Raw genomic sequence first — 12545 nt, 5'->3', positions numbered from 1 at the left:
AACAGTTTAATCATGTTTTTATGCCAAGTGGATCTATCCAAAATCATTGTAGATTAGAGTACATCATTTATGTCCCGGCTAATGCAAAAAGTCTTGAGAACTTCTTTTTACCATCCACAAACATAAGTGGCCACTTATGTAATTTCTTACTCATCACAGAAATGGAATCCTTTCTGAGCCCCCGCCTCTGTGTGTGTGATGTTAATACATTTGAGCGGTACATAATTTATTATTGCTGTGTTTATGTATCCCACAGTATTTATACTTCCAGACCTTTAGATAGTGTTATCTGCCTAAGCTCATCATGCTGATCTTGGGCTTAAAGGGTTAAATGTGATATTACACCTTTTGTGACATTATATTGTTGGGTTCATACTTTTGCAACGTGTTCCGATATAGAAAAGCACTTAGCTGTTAAAGAAAGCTCAGTTACAATTAGTCGAAGCAAACCACTACTCCATTACCCCTGGGAACTATATTTGGCCTTTTGGCTATAGCTTGAGGCTAAATTCACATGATAAGTGTGCAATGGGAAATGTATTAAAAAAAAAAAAACATTACAGGAGGAGAGTGAGATGTTTTATCCTCATAAGGAAGTGTCATGAAGTACACCACAAATATTCTGTGTTCTGAGAATATAAATTTAAAATAGATGAAGAGAGAAAGAAAACACATGTATACATGAAATGTAAAAATTATTATAAAGCCCCGTACATGCGGGAGTATATATCGCTCGCAATGAGTGATATATCGCTCGCGATGAGCGATATATCGCTCAGTGTCCCGTTTGCATCAGCAACCAGCTGATGAAAAAGAAACTGCCGGGGAAGCCCGGCAGTGGAAATCAGCTGGTCGCAGGAGCATGTTCCTGCGACCAGCGATCACTAAGGGGGAAAAAATGGGAGCACGCACCCGGCGATATATCGCCGGTGCACACTCCCATCGCGGGCAATACCTTCCACTGTGGTTAAACCCAGTGGAAGGTAGGTTCTCTCACATTGGACCAGATGTACTAAGTTTCAAAAAGTGATAAAATGGAGATTTATAAACTACCAGCCAAATAGTTCCAAGCTGCCATGTCACAGGCTGGGTTTGAGAAATTCTAGGCAGGAGCTGATTGGATGGTTGTTTATCACTCTCCATTTCATCACTTTTTGAAGCTTAGTGCATCTGACCAATAGACTTATTGGGGGGAATTTACTAAGATGTGGGGTAAGATTTAATGGGATGAGAGATTCAGAAAGTGAGAGATCTGGTAAGAAATCTCCAGGTTTTTTTAAAGCGGCAATCATTTACACTGCAAAATCAAATTGGTTTTGCAGTGTAAATGATTGCCGCTTTAAAAAACTGGTGATTTCTTAGCAGATCTCTCACTTTCTGAATCTCTCATCCTATTAAATCTCACCTGTGTATTCTACTTCACATGTGATGTTGCTATGGGCAACCAATCAGATCATGTCTACTGTCTTCTAGAGGGTGCTAAATAAATAAGAAGTAGATTCTGATTGGTTGCCCATAGCAACATCAAATGTGAAATAGAATACACAAATTTCCCTCATTATCTTATTGCTATATGCATACTGTCCCCCAGGGCCGGCAACAGAAATCTTGGGGCCCTGTACAATGATACTTCTGCCCCCCCCCCCCTAATCCCAAATCCACACAACGCTCTTCTGCATGAGCCTCATTTAACCTTTTGCTGCTCCAGATCCGGCTTTCAGGTGCGGACTTCTCTCATTCTCAGTCCTGCTGGTTTGGCTCCTGGCTGCTGCTTCCTGCTGGCTTCTGGCTGCTGCTGGCGTGTCACTTTCAAAAAAGAACGCTAAGCACTACGAGCAGGCAGGGCAGGTCTTTCACAGAGTGCGGAACAGACGACCTGCGCATGCGCAGTAAAAGTACAGGAGCCAGAGACTGAGGCCACAGCACCTGCGGGGGGTACAGCTGTGCGCCTCAGGCCGTGCGCACACACAGAGTAGATGGCTCTGCACGCCGAGTGGCAGGGTGCACACACAGTAGATGGCAGTGGCACACAGTGAGTAAGTCAGACTCAGCCAAAAACAGATGGTGCACATTAATGGCCGGGCCCCAAAGGTCACTGACAGACCAGCTAGTACAGGCAGTGGCCATGCCGGGGCATGGAAACTCCGGGGCCCTTCAGATCTCTGGGGCCCATCACACTTGTCCCCCTTGACCCCCCCTGTCGCCTGCCCTGCTGTCCCCCAGCAAATGACTTGTGTCTATTTGTGAGGCAAATATGGTAGCAATTTTGAGATGACCATTTCACCAGCAAAGGTGACAGAAACCAAGCTGACCGGTCCATGGGTTGCTCAGGAACATTGCCAACACCTGGTAGATAAAGGTCTGTCTTTTGTTACTAAAAAAGTCTGCCTGTTCCTTTTAAAAAATCTCATAAGAGGCATTAACTGGCGAGCAGAAAGTTACAGTATACTGTAATATTAGCTTTCTTCAAATTAAGTTTAATTATGGTATTACTCTTTGTAATATAACTGGACCCAACCTTATCTTGTAGGTTATGTTTTGCAAGAAACTTATTCTTTCTACAAAAGGCTATATTGAAATTTACTCTAGTTGATGTCTTAGGGAAATACTAAACTAAACCTTCAGTTATTATTAATGAACATTGTGTGTGAAAAGATTCATGAAGCAGATATTAATATAGTCTCTTTGTGAAATGTATTAATGTGACAAATGACTGTGCCAGGATATAGAACTGTGCCACTGAAAACTTTTCTTTCCTTGTGTTGTATCCGGAAAGAATTCTGTCTATTCTTGTGCACAGCCCTAAAGACAGTCTCTTTCATTCGTATCACAGTGGGACACTGTATTGTACCTGCAGCTATGCGTCTGAAGAGCTCCTGTGTTTCCTGGAGGGTGATTCGGAATTGATTTACTACAGTTTTGCACTTGGCCAAAAAAACCCAGTCTCGTTTATCAATAAAAATGTCAGTCGTATAAATGAAAATACGTCAGCTCACTGTTGGAAAGCCAGTGTAAAATGTCCGCTGCTGTGTTCTTTTACTTATCAACTCTTTGTCAATCTGAGAAAGAGGTCAAAGAGAGTTTATATTATTCACATACCAAACTTACACAAGCCACAGAATGGTTTCACTCGCAACAGTTGTTTAACAAAATTTACTTGAAGTTCCTGTGTTACAGAACTTGCTGAGCTACCTAGAATGATTGTCTCAGGCCCTGGGTAGGTGGATGGGTAGCCAAAGGGGGTGTGGTATAATTGACCGACAGTCGGGATTCTGACAGTCATTACTTAGACGTCGGAATCCCGACTGCACAGTGGGGGAAGCGCTATAAAGTCCCTTGCGGGCTCGCTGCGCTCAACACCTATTTTATTCTCCACGACCCCCACGAGGGAGCAGTCGGGATTCCGCCGTCGGAGTAATGACTGTCGGAATCCCGACTGTCGGGAAGCCGTCCGGCACCCGCCAAAGGAAATGGGGGCAGATTTATTAAGCCTGGTCAAGTGATAAATTGACCCGGTGATAACGCATCAGCCAATTAGTTCTTGACCATAAGGAGCTGATTGTTTGGTGCTACAGTATATCACCGAACACTTTATCACTTCACCAGGCCTAATAAATCTGCCCCATGGTTTCCCCCTGTGGTAGACCAGCTTTATGTATAAATCAGAGGATCTCATTTTGTTCTGATAACACATACTAGTGATGAGTATTTTTTGTGACATTTTAAATAAACAATATAGCCATCTAGACAAGAGACATCTAGCCGTCTCCTGATAGCCATGGTGAGCCACGGCTATCCAAGGCCTATTGTTCTCACATGCAATACAATACATAGAACAACACAGTAGGGGATTAGAGTAATCCCATAACTCACTCAATCCTATTAAAGCATACCTCCCAACTTTCGCAGATCAGCAGGCGGGACGCTGCTGCTGCGCGCCGGAGGCGCATCGAGTTTTTCGGGGTGTGGCCTAATTTGGGGGCGTGGCCTACACGCGCGGCTCCCCTGCGAGGCCACGCCCCCATTTTGCCGCTATGGGGGCTTGATCCAGAGGCTCTGTGAGCCTCTAGCCATGCCCCCAGCCCCCTGGCTGTGGGAATAGACGCTGTGCGCATGCGCACAGCGTTTATTCCCCGCTGCTTAGTAGCTGACAGGGGGGACTCCCAACAGCCCCCCCACACCGCGGGACACTGCCGCCCACGGGTGGGACAGCGGGACAGGCCCTGACAATCGGGACTGTCCCGATAAAATCGGGACTGTTGGGAGGTATGTTAAAGGGCTAGATGAGGAGGGCTTCATCTGTAATGTAATCAAATGTATTATGGTATCTTAAATAAGGACAGGTAGGAAATTGTGTTTTATATATATGTATAAACATTTCACTCAAGCAACTTCTCATTGTTTATATTTAACTGATGATCAATGATTGATTTGTATATTACGGTATATGTTTCTGCTATTAGGTAATGATTGACAGAAACATGTTTTTTTTTAATTGGAGTGCTGTGTATTATTTGACACAATTAAAGTATACCTTCCAACATTTAGGCGTGTGCTATCCCTACACAGACGGGCACATCACAAAGCATTGTGGAGTAAGTCTTACATCACGTCTCAGTTTTCTGTCACTGTAGTGGCATACCCAGTACCCGAGGCTGCTGGACTGCTCCCAACCTTTCCCAGCAATGTCTATGCAGAGCAGCAGGTTAGACTGGGACCTACCAACCATTTCCTAACATGGCTCAGAGCCTGGAAAGCAGGACTGTCATATGAAAATTGGGGTGTAAGCCTAAAGGGATTATGTAAATGATATACAATGCACACTCATCAGGTAAGGGTATGTGGTTAGATAATTCAATAATATATTTTTTATGTACTATACTGTATGTCCATAAATATGTTCATACTGTATGCTGAATGTTTCTCTTTGCTTTTTATTGACTTATTTGCAACTATTGAAATTATTTAGCATTTTATAATATAACAGTTTTCTTGATGTATACAGTATATTTATTAATCAGCATTATGGCTTCAAATTCTGATACACAAGCAGACTGGTATTGTGTTCCCATGTGAGGTTAATCATTTATGTTCATTAATGTATTTTTTAAATATACTTCATACTATATACTGTAAATGCCTTTATTACACTGTTATTTTGTCTTCAGAGAAATTCTGGAGCGACTGAAAGAGTAATGTAACACATTGCACTTGTGTATTCTTCACGCTTAAGTCCTGTGAGTAAAGACATGATGGATGTGTTTGGTATGTCCCTAAACTTGACACCAATCCTATACATGGCAACAAGAGGGGGCCTCCATGGTGTAATAACGTTTTTGTTTCAATAAATGAACTTTCATTTATCAGTCGTTAAAATCTTAGGACTTGTACCAAGCATCCCCACTGCATGGTCTAAAACCACATGGTGTAATTGTATATTCAACTGGAACCATGGCTTGACTGGCCATCTGGCACTTCTGGTAAATGACAGAAGGGCCGATGGCCATGTGGGCCGATTTTTGTTATACTAGTTGAACTTGTCTGTCAGCTCAGCACAGCCTCCTAAGCTGGCGTCCCTGTGCAGTGCGGACAGCCTGAGCCACGTCATTTGCATATGACGTTATGACGCAGCTCCGTCCTCCAGTCTGAGTAGTTTATAGACAATAGTGGCAGCAGCCGGGTGCTGCGGGGAGGGATCAGTCCATGCAGGACCGGAAGAGTTTCCATCTCTCCTCTCCTACAGTGATCTTTGCAGCAGCAGCAGCGCAGCACAAGGGGCAGTTTCTGTCCCTGCCTCCTCCCGAGAGCGCAGCAGTGCTAGTACCAGGGATACAGTGTAACCAGTGCTGCCACTCCGCTGCCTCCTAGGGCTGCTCACACCACACATGCTGATCAGCCAAGCTGCATACTAATGAGTGGAGAGCTCTCTTTGGCCCGCACGAGTTCATATGCAAATTCCAGCATAGGTACTGTACTTGGTCTTCAATGTTTAGATAGGTGGTATGTGTCAAAGTAACATCACATGAATGGAATTTCCCATGGTTTTCCAGCCAAAAATTCCCAGAGCATTACAGTACCTCAGCTGGCTTGCCTTCCTCATATTGGGACTTATTCTAGTTCACTCTTTCTGACAAAATCCTTCTTAGATTGACAAAACCATGTGCACTGCAGGTGGGGCTGATGTAACATGTGCAGAATGAGCTAGATTTGGGTGGGGTTTTACTTCAAAGTGAGATTTATATTGCTGTGTAAAAATAAAGCAGCCAGTATTTACCCTGCACAGAAACAAAATAACTCACCCAAATCTAATTCTCTCAGCACATTTTACATTTGCCCCACCTGCAGTGCACATGGTTTTGTACATCTAAGAAGGATTTTGTCAGAAAGAGTGAACTAGAATAAGGCCCATAGTGTATCCATAGCCTAATTCTGATGCTCACCTACCCATTGTAGACACATTCAGCAGTCGACGTGTGTCAGCATAGGGAGTGAGCTGGTTGCTGCTAGGTGTTCTATCTTTCTATCATAGCCAGCATTATTTTTTTCTGCAATTCTTTTTTTTTTGCTACAGTAGCTGTTCAGTAGGATTAGACAAGAAGGGATAGCCTCAGCTCTCCAAGTGCATTAATGAGCATTGGGTGCTTATGTCACCAGTTCTCCTTTCTTATACCACGGTTACTAGGGAACACTCCACAAGATCTGCTGTTTTGCCATTAACCTTAATCATTTGGTCTATAATCATTGGTACATGGCTAAAATAATTCTAATTAGGGTGTTTAGCATCTTCTGTAAAACCTATTGTTAACAGGTGCATACAGTATATCAGACAGTCATGCCATCTCCAAAGTCAAATATCAGTAGTAGAATGGGTCATACTGACATTCTTAATTACATTCAAGATGGCCACCTCCCCTCCAACAAGCGGGTCCATAAAATTTCTGCCCTGCTAGATTGTAGAGAGTCAACTGTAATTGCTGACATCATGAAGTAGAAATGTTGAGTAGCAGCAGTAGGTGGGAACTTCATGGATTTAGTTTCTATGTCCAAGCAGCTACTCTACATACACTCTTCAAATTACCATGGGCAAAGCCAAATGGTAGACTGGAGTGTCACCTCCCCATTAGACTTAGTGGAAGTGCGTTCTCTTTAGGGACAGATCATTCCAATCCTCACCATTTGGCAGGCTGTTGGACAGATATAAGTTTGTCAGATGCCAGGAGGACACTTCTTTCCTATAGTATCTACATATCTACTATCCATTGCAAACCTTGCTACTTTGGGTTGTAGAGGTAATAATTTACTAGGTATAAGTAATCAATTACACAAATGTCAGAGATCAGTTTATTCTTTTTTTTTTTTTTTCAAAATACATTGTTACAGTGTTGAAAACTGTATCCATTGCACTAAGGATGCATAAGACATGCCAAGAAGCATTGAATTAAAGTTTGAATAGTTATGGGTTGCCATTAGTTACATGGGAGTAGCTGTCAATAATACAATGGAATTATAAGAAAAAGTGACACATTTATATATAAATAGTTTGAGTTATGCTTGCAGCCAACACTTGCCTAATGTACCTAATTACATATCCAATTCTGATTTACACCAAGGAAATGCATCCGATCACCCACACAAGCACATACATCACATGTACATCAATCTCTCCACTCACCTCTTTTATTGCCACATCAATGTTGCAGAGGAAATAGCTCTCTCCTGCCGGGATCAGATCACTCATGGCTTCTATTTGTAGTCTGACACCATCTAGCAACCAACACTGAAGCATTTTAAATTAAATGAACAAGGTTAGATTTTTTTTATTAGTGCAAAGTATTTCTGTGAGATCATGGACATTAAATACCAATATAATTATATTTTCTTCATAAGAGAGACATTTTCAAATAAGGGTTTCGATTGTCTTGCTGCATTGTAACACTGCATCATGCCTGGCTATTACTTTATTAAACCTTGGCATAACTGGCTGTTTCTTTAGTTAAAGGCAAGACGTACGCATGAGGCAGGAGCAGTGACTCATTCACTGTCAGACTCCAGGATATATTCTAACTACTAGGAAGATGGAGGGAAGTTTGTGACATCACAGGACTCATGTGAGAGCCAGACTTATGAGTCAAACATTAAATACATATAAGGTGATTATACAACAAAATTATATTCAGATTGGCTAGGATTAGTTCCCCTCACCCTTTTTATGATCTTACATTATGTAGAAGTATTGTGAGTCATATCCTGCATTACATTATATAGATCAGTTTATATATTAGAGTCCCCATAATTGTTCAGCCGTAGGAATGCTTTTATTAATGGATTTTTATTAATAACGTATAGAGCACGTAGGTTTAAAAAGGAATTATCTTGAAGATACACTGTTTTAGTATGTTGTGTGAAATTAAAGGTCATCGATCTATACAATTTATATTATGTACCAATGGAAATATATACAAAGGGTACTTTGCAGGTAAATGCAATGAATTAACAGGAAAAGCTAATTTGCATACGATATGTAGATTTATGTTGGTAAGAAAGTGTAGCCCTGCTCACCATAATGACAGTGATGAGGAATTAGCTAGGGATATACAAGATAATTAGTTGACCTGTATAATACAGTAACACACATTGGGCGGTATTCAATGAGCCTGATTCGCCATGTTTTTATGGCGAATTTGTGCTGTTTGGCAAATTTTGGACTAAAACTGTGAATCACCCTATTCAATGACCAGATGGCGAATACATTTGAAGGTTTTTTTCGCCATGATTCACCGAGTAGCAATCGCTATCTTTTTATGGTGAAGTGGAACGTGAACTTTTAAAATAAAGTGTTTTGTTTTTTACAATTGGTGTAAAAAAATCAGGAATTTTATTCTGAGGAGGGGCATGCTATTTTTATTCATGTGCTGTAAGCACATGAATATATATTTAATTTAAAATATATATATATATATATTTTTTTTTTTAACACTGACCAGCCAGCAGGGGGCGCCGGAGCCGAGCCGCTCATTAGATATTCATATATTCACTTCACCCGATCATTACATATTCATGATCGGGTGTAGTGAATATGCCCGGTCCCCTGCTGGCACCCCCGGGGGCCAGCCTGTGCTGCCTGGCATCCGGGGAGCCCACCTCCCCCCCACAAACATTGTGGGGCAGGCAGGGAGACTTCCATCTCCCTGCCTGCCACCGTCCTCAGGCTCCCTGCGGCGTTCGCCGCAGGAGCTCATATTCGCCAGTCAGGGGCAGCGAGCCCCTGACTCGTTGAATACCGGAGCCGGCGAGGCTCCGGAACGCGGCGACCCATGGCGAATGTGCAGCGAATCCTAAACAGGATTCGCTGCACGTCGCCGGTATTCACATTGAATACAGCCCATTGAGAATTACTTTTAAGAGTTGAAATGTTTCCGTGGCAAGTGTGGTGAGGGATCCTAAGACATGGGGGCAATGTCAGATAGGGGCCCACTTTAAGGGTGTCGCCATTCTCACAGAAGTGTGGCTAACCATAGAGTAAATAATAAAATATACAAAATACTGCAAATGCATACAGATGGAGCTAGCCTCCCTCTTGCTGGCGAATCGCCAGATTGTCTCCGCTGGCGATCCGCCAGTGGCGAGGCGCTCCATCTGAATATCTGACTGAGACGCACGTGCGTCTCGGTTTCAGGGCGGCGGGGTCGACGGGAACCCTGTCTGTCTCCGCTTCAGGGAGACGGACAGGGTTAGGTAGGACAGCGGGGAGGCGGTGGGGACCCCGGGTGACCACCGACAAGCCGGCAGGGACCCGAGGGAAGCGCCGTTGGAAGGGGATGCGCGCGCATCTTGTGCGCGCGCGTTCCCTTTCACAGATCAGATGGCAGCTGGCGATTCTTCCGCCATCCCCTGCAAGGCTGAGCCCTGCTCCATCTGTACATGATAATGTTTCAGATTAATCACAACAATGCACTGTAAAAGATACACAATAGTCCTGTGTGGTATAATCTATGTGCACAGTCTGAAGCCTGATCACTATAATTGAAGGTGGGGCCGACTGGAGGTTTCACCTGTACCCCTGTGGTCCAGTCCAACACTGCCTGGGGGGGTACTGTTTTGGAACAATAAGATCTTCCAATCTTCCTGGGAAGTAGTGTCTTATAATATATGCGCATTTACTGCTTTGTTGCCTCCATGATCTGATACATTTTCTCACCAGTCGTTTGGTAGATATTAGGGATGTGCACCGGCCACTTTTCACGTTTTGGGTTCTGATTACTTTCAGGTTTTGAGTTCTAATAGGTTTTGCCAAAACACCCCCTCAAAGTTTTGGGTTCTGATTTAAAAAAAATAAAAAGCATAAAAACTGCTAAAATTGCACAATTAACCGCTCGGATCCAGGCTCGAATTGACGACGTTCGTGCAGGCTCGGATCTGGGAAATCCGAGCCCGAACATCTCTAGAAGATTTTATATATTGTTTATGAAAAATTTGTGTTACAAATATTCGTGTTATGCTATGAGGATTGCTTTTATTTGTGTTTCATTTTGAGGAATATCACATATTCAGCTACATAATATCACTGCAAGAAAAAAAAACTAATTTGTACTGCGCTCAGATCTGAATAAGGCCCAAAGTGCACTCACATGCTATACAGTACATTGGATATGTGTTTAATTTCTTTCAGATATTTTTGTAAGAATCCAAGAAACTTTCATTAATAACATTAGGCAACAGTCAAAAAGGATCCTACGTAAAAAACAACGGTACTTATGTAGTATCTGGGCTGCCGATTTCTAAATCGGGTCGAATCGGGCACATCGCATCGCATCGCATGCGACCATCGATGCGATGCGATGCGATGCGATGACCCGATTTTTCCATAGGAATCAATGTTAAAATGGACTGAGTCCATTTTAACATGGAATTCAATGGGAAAAAGGGGTCCTTTTCATACCCCTACTATCCAAGTGGGCATGGAGTTGGATATAAACCTGTGGCGAGCGTAGCGAGCCACCGAGCCCGAAGCGTGGCGAGCGTAGCGAGCCCCGCGAGGGGACACAGAATACCGGCCCCTCGCGGGGCTCGCTTCGCTCGCCACGCTTCGGGCTCGGTGGCTCGCTACGCTCGCCACAGGTTTATATCCAACTCCATGCCCACTTGGATAGTAGGGGTATGAAAAGGACCCCTTTTTCCCATTGAATTCCATGTTAAAATGGACTCAGTCCATTTTAACATTGATTCCTATGGAAAAATCGGGTCATCGCATCCGATGGTCGCATGCGATGCGATGCGATGCGATGCGATATCGCATCGCATCGCATCTGATTGTATGCCTTAACTTAAGGCATACAATCAAAAAATCGGCAGCCCAGATACTACATAAGTACCAAAACAACTAATTCTTACTGATTTCAATGGGCTGAACATGAATAGGATGTTTAGAAATTGTTTATTAGTTGTAGTTTTGAAGAGCCTTAGCGATGAACTAAATCATAAATCATCAATGCTGTGGTCACGCATTGCAGACATTTTTTAAAATATAATCTTTATTGACATTTCTCATTTCAATTATGTAAATGGTTTATCATTGTTTAACTTTCTGGTTAATATATTTTCAAAAAGTCAAATTGGTATGATTTGTAGCTACACACTTGATACGATTTATACCTTGTTACACGTTTAATAGCCACTGCTATCACTGCCTGTGACCTAATTACTTCCTGAACAGACTTTTTCCTTGTTTTCAGACATTCACATCCTGTAAAGAAGTTTGCTTAAATTGTGGCTCGATGTCTCGCAAGTTTTTCAACAATCCTGAAAGCTTTTGCTATATTTGTGGTGAAGTGACTGTTGCAACAAAGAAATGACTCATCACTGCAATTGTGAAGAAAGCGTATCATCTCTATTTTGGCTGCAAAGTCAGTGATCAGGACAAAACATGGGCTCCACAATCCATTTGCTACTGGCCTTTGAAACTGGTTAAGTCACAAAAGAAGATTCTTGCCCTTTGCTATCCCCATGGTGTGGAGAGAGCCTACAAATCATGTGAATGACTTCTATTTCTGTAGGGTGCCTCCTATATTGAATAAGAAGTGGGTTATCAACTATCCTAATATACCATCTGCAATACGTCCTGTTCCACATGGAGACATATATCCTATTCCAGAGCCTCCTGAAACACAAGCCTGTATTTCAGATGATAAAAGTAGAGTTATCCCATTAAGTAGATGCACCGTCAACTTCAACTGATCCTGATTTCGTACTCAGTGCTACAAATCGCGACATATGATCACCCAAGCAGGATTAAATGATCTTGTGAGAGAACTAGATCTTCCAAAAAGTAAGGCAGAACTATTAGCATCATAATTACAGCAATGGAATCGGTACTTATATGTCAGTTGGGCGCCCACTATAGTTAGTATGCTCATACCCCCACTATCCATGTCGGCATGGAGTTGATTTTATAAAGTGTGGCGAGCGCAGAGAGCCACCGCGCCCGAAGCGTGGCGAGCGGACGCGGAAAACTAAGCAAATAGCTTAGTGGGCGCCCAACTAACATA

General features: G+C 42.8%; 1 protein-coding gene across 1 annotated transcript in view; it reads left to right on the top strand.

The window, feature by feature from the left end:
- The window catches only part of METTL4 (methyltransferase 4, N6-adenosine), a 212860-nt gene extending 200921 nt beyond the window's left edge, over positions 1–11939 (top strand). The window contains exon 8 of the mRNA XM_083187565.1: positions 11733–11939. Coding sequence (XP_083043691.1) covers positions 11733–11749 — 17 coding nt within the window. The 3' untranslated portion in view covers positions 11750–11939. The remainder of the gene's footprint in view (positions 1–11732) is intronic.
- Positions 11940–12545: the final 606 nt, after the last annotated feature.

Source organism: Crinia signifera, chromosome 5 (genome assembly GCF_055691185.1).
Source record: "Crinia signifera chromosome 5, ASM5569118v1, whole genome shotgun sequence".
NCBI lineage: Eukaryota > Metazoa > Chordata > Amphibia > Anura > Myobatrachidae > Crinia > Crinia signifera.
The sequence above is the reverse complement of the archived record's forward strand: the minus strand, read 5'-3'. Positions and strand labels throughout refer to the sequence as shown.